The following is a 2,913-nucleotide window of genomic DNA, read 5'->3' on the forward strand; positions in this document are numbered from 1 at the left end:
CGGAGGTGGGGTTGTCGGGGCTGAGGTGCGTCCCTGCACCACAGCGTTGGAGGGTTGCTTTCCTGCATCCGCACAACCTCTGCAGAGCAGGCGTTGGTGTCCACATGGCCTGTTAACCCACTGCAGATATTTATCGTCATAGAACCTTCTGTGCTTCAAATAAAACAAATATGAGGGAGGGAAAACTTCCTGGATTCTTGGGAGATTTTCTAGGAGAAAAATATAACCCAAAATGTGCATGGGTGTCAGTTTCTCTTGGGAATCATTTCCGAGTGGTGAATCTGCAGTTGTGTGGATGACACATGGCGACCGCCGCTCCACGGGGGGATGGTACCTCGGCATTTGCTGCAGAAGTGCATTGAATGTGGCGTGATGTCCGGGGTCCCTGCCATGGGGCCGCCAGGCCTGTTCCTCCCACGCAGGCTCAGAGACGCCCGGGCTCGCCCTGCCCAAAGTCAGCAGGTGGAAATGGCAGAGTGGGATCCAAACCCGGCCCTGGGACCTCGGTCTGAGCTCGCAGTCACCGCGCTGCGGCAACATGAGCGTGGCCTTTGTGACTGTGTGACTTCGGAGTTCCCAGAGCCACTCTCGGTTAGATGTCTGTGGACTGGCTCAGTGGGTGCATGGCCATCAGCCTCGGAGGGCAGGGCACCTGCAGATTTATGGAGTATGTCCGCCGAGTGGCTCCCAAGTGCTAGGCCCATGGGCTCAGCTGGGGTCAGGGTGAGAAGCGGCACAGACCCCTCTGCTCAGGGAGCCAGAGGTCAGATGGCAGAACCAGAGCCAGCAGAGGCCACGGTTCTGTGCCACGTGCTTGTGCACACTCCACAGGCCAGCGCAGCCCTTTCCCCTCAAGCATTTAAAATGTACTGATGATGTAGGGGAAATGCAAATGCTGGCCGGTGTCTGCTGATACCAGGAAGCCACTGTTGGTCCTTCGGGGCCACTGGGGTGTGCGGTGCTCTGGAAGGACCTTCTCTTCCCTGAACCTCGTGCTGATGGGTGGAGAAAGTCTGCGAGGGACAGGCTTTAGTCCCTGGAGTGGCTGTCGGGGCAGGCCCGGCTTGGAAAGGGCGCAGCAGACGGGTCTCCCAGCCTGTGCTTGGCATTTTCAGATCAGAGCTGAGGGAAGGGCATGTGTGTTTCCCGTCTGGGGCTGGCCCGTGCTCCACCCACAACCCCTCCCACTGCATGTGTGTTTTGCAGGCCACGGTTCATTTGCTGCGGTCAGAAGGTGTAGAGCTGAATGACCGGGCCATCCCCCCAGAGGACCTGAGCCAGCACCCAGCCGGCTACGTGCCTGAGCCCCCGGAGGCGAATGCCGAGTGGATCACATACAGGTGGGCAGAGGCGACGGTGGCCTTGAGCACTGCCCGGGCCGTGGGTCAGAGGGTGCCCTGCACTCAGCCTGGCGTAGGGAGGGACGCCCTTCGCATTCGTAAGGACACAGGCTTCTCATGTCGGGGAAGTGTCCACTGTCACGTAAATGACATTGAGACCATGAAAGAGGAAACGGGGTGACGTGGCCTCACTTGTTTTTAGCAGTTGTTCCTAGCAAGACCCCGGGCGTCGTTTGTTGTCACTACGAGGAAAAGTTCACGAGTGTCTTTTCCACCGTGTCACTCTCGTCGGTCCCTCTGATGGTGCATGAAAGGCAGCTGTGGGGAGGTGGTCTTCGTGGCAGGAAATAGAAGGAGCAGCTTCTGGATTTGCTCAGAGGAAAAGCTCTGCTCTCCCTCCTATTGTGGGAAAAGCCATCAAGGACTGCCTTGGCCTCGAAAACTCCTTGTGTGTCAATAAGCAAAATTAGTTTGTACAGAACATCTCACAGGATTTGCCGACATGAGGCTCCAAGTTCAGAAACAAGCATGAAATTGGAGTGCTTTACCAGCAGTGATGGTTTTTACCTATTTTTAATCTAAAATTAGATATTTTTAACTTATTTTTTTAATTGACAAGTAATAATTTAATGTTTCTGGGGTGCATAGTGACGTTTTGATCCATGTAACGTGGTGATCAGATCTGGGTAATTAGTGAATCCGTCATGTTGGACGTGCATTGTTTCTCGCTGTTGGGGGCGTTCAGTGTCCCCCTCCCAGCATCCCCGTAAACTATAGTTGCTTACCGTGCGTAGGACACGGGAACTTATCCCTCCGATGCAGCTGCGCCAAGCACATGAACGTGGTAACCTTGGGTGTCCCGACTATCCATGCAACAGAAGCTGGGCACAGCGTCCCTGTCCTCACCGGTCACACGGGGCAGAAGGAAAGTCAGTTGTCCCTGCTTGCTGTGCACGCCTGGAGCCACCCAGCCGAGCCCTTTGGAGGGAAGAGGTGGTCAGGCAGCAGCAATGGCGATGATGGCTGCAGGTGGCCTTTGTCTTGGCCTCTCGGGATCCCGTCTCCTGTAGCAGCTCTGGGCTCTGTGAGGAGCTGCCTGGCCCAGGCCGGCCCCGGGCTCCCAGCCCTCACAGCCCCATCATTTCAGGCAGGGGCTCCGGATGCCTTTCCAGGCATCCCAAGGCCCAAGGCTGGGCAGGGCTCTGCACTCCTGCTGGGCCTGCTCATAGACAGAGGAGGGTCTGAAAATCAGGGCTCAAGCTGTTTGTAGCCTGTGAGCTGAGAGTGACTTTGACACTTTTAAATTTGTAAAACAAAATAGAAAAAATATAGTGAAGACTATGTGGAGCTTGCAAAGTCCAAAATGCTGTTTGCCCAGCCTGGTCTAGTGGGACGGACAGACCCTGTCCACGTCCACACTGCTGAGTGAAGGCTGACTGCCCTGCGCTCCGTGTGCCGGCTCCCTGGGGAAGGGCGTAATTCAGGTGGGGAGGAAGAGGAAGATGCTCGCTTGGGCAGGAGGGAGGGCGGCGCTTCGCAGTGTGGAGCAAGGCCAGGAGGCACGAGGCAGCTG

The 2,913-nt window shown here is 56.3% G+C and overlaps 1 protein-coding gene across 1 annotated transcript in view; it reads left to right on the forward strand.

The window, feature by feature from the left end:
* CFAP46 (cilia and flagella associated protein 46) overlaps positions 1-2,913 on the forward strand; it is a 157,857-nt gene that overhangs the window by 38,110 nt on the left and 116,834 nt on the right. Inside the window, 1 exon segment of the mRNA XM_011980848.1 lies at positions 1,207-1,340. Coding sequence (XP_011836238.1) covers positions 1,207-1,340 — 134 coding nt within the window.

Source organism: Mandrillus leucophaeus, unplaced genomic scaffold (assembly GCF_000951045.1).
Source record: "Mandrillus leucophaeus isolate KB7577 unplaced genomic scaffold, Mleu.le_1.0 Scaffold219, whole genome shotgun sequence".
NCBI classification, from domain to species: domain Eukaryota; kingdom Metazoa; phylum Chordata; class Mammalia; order Primates; family Cercopithecidae; genus Mandrillus; species Mandrillus leucophaeus.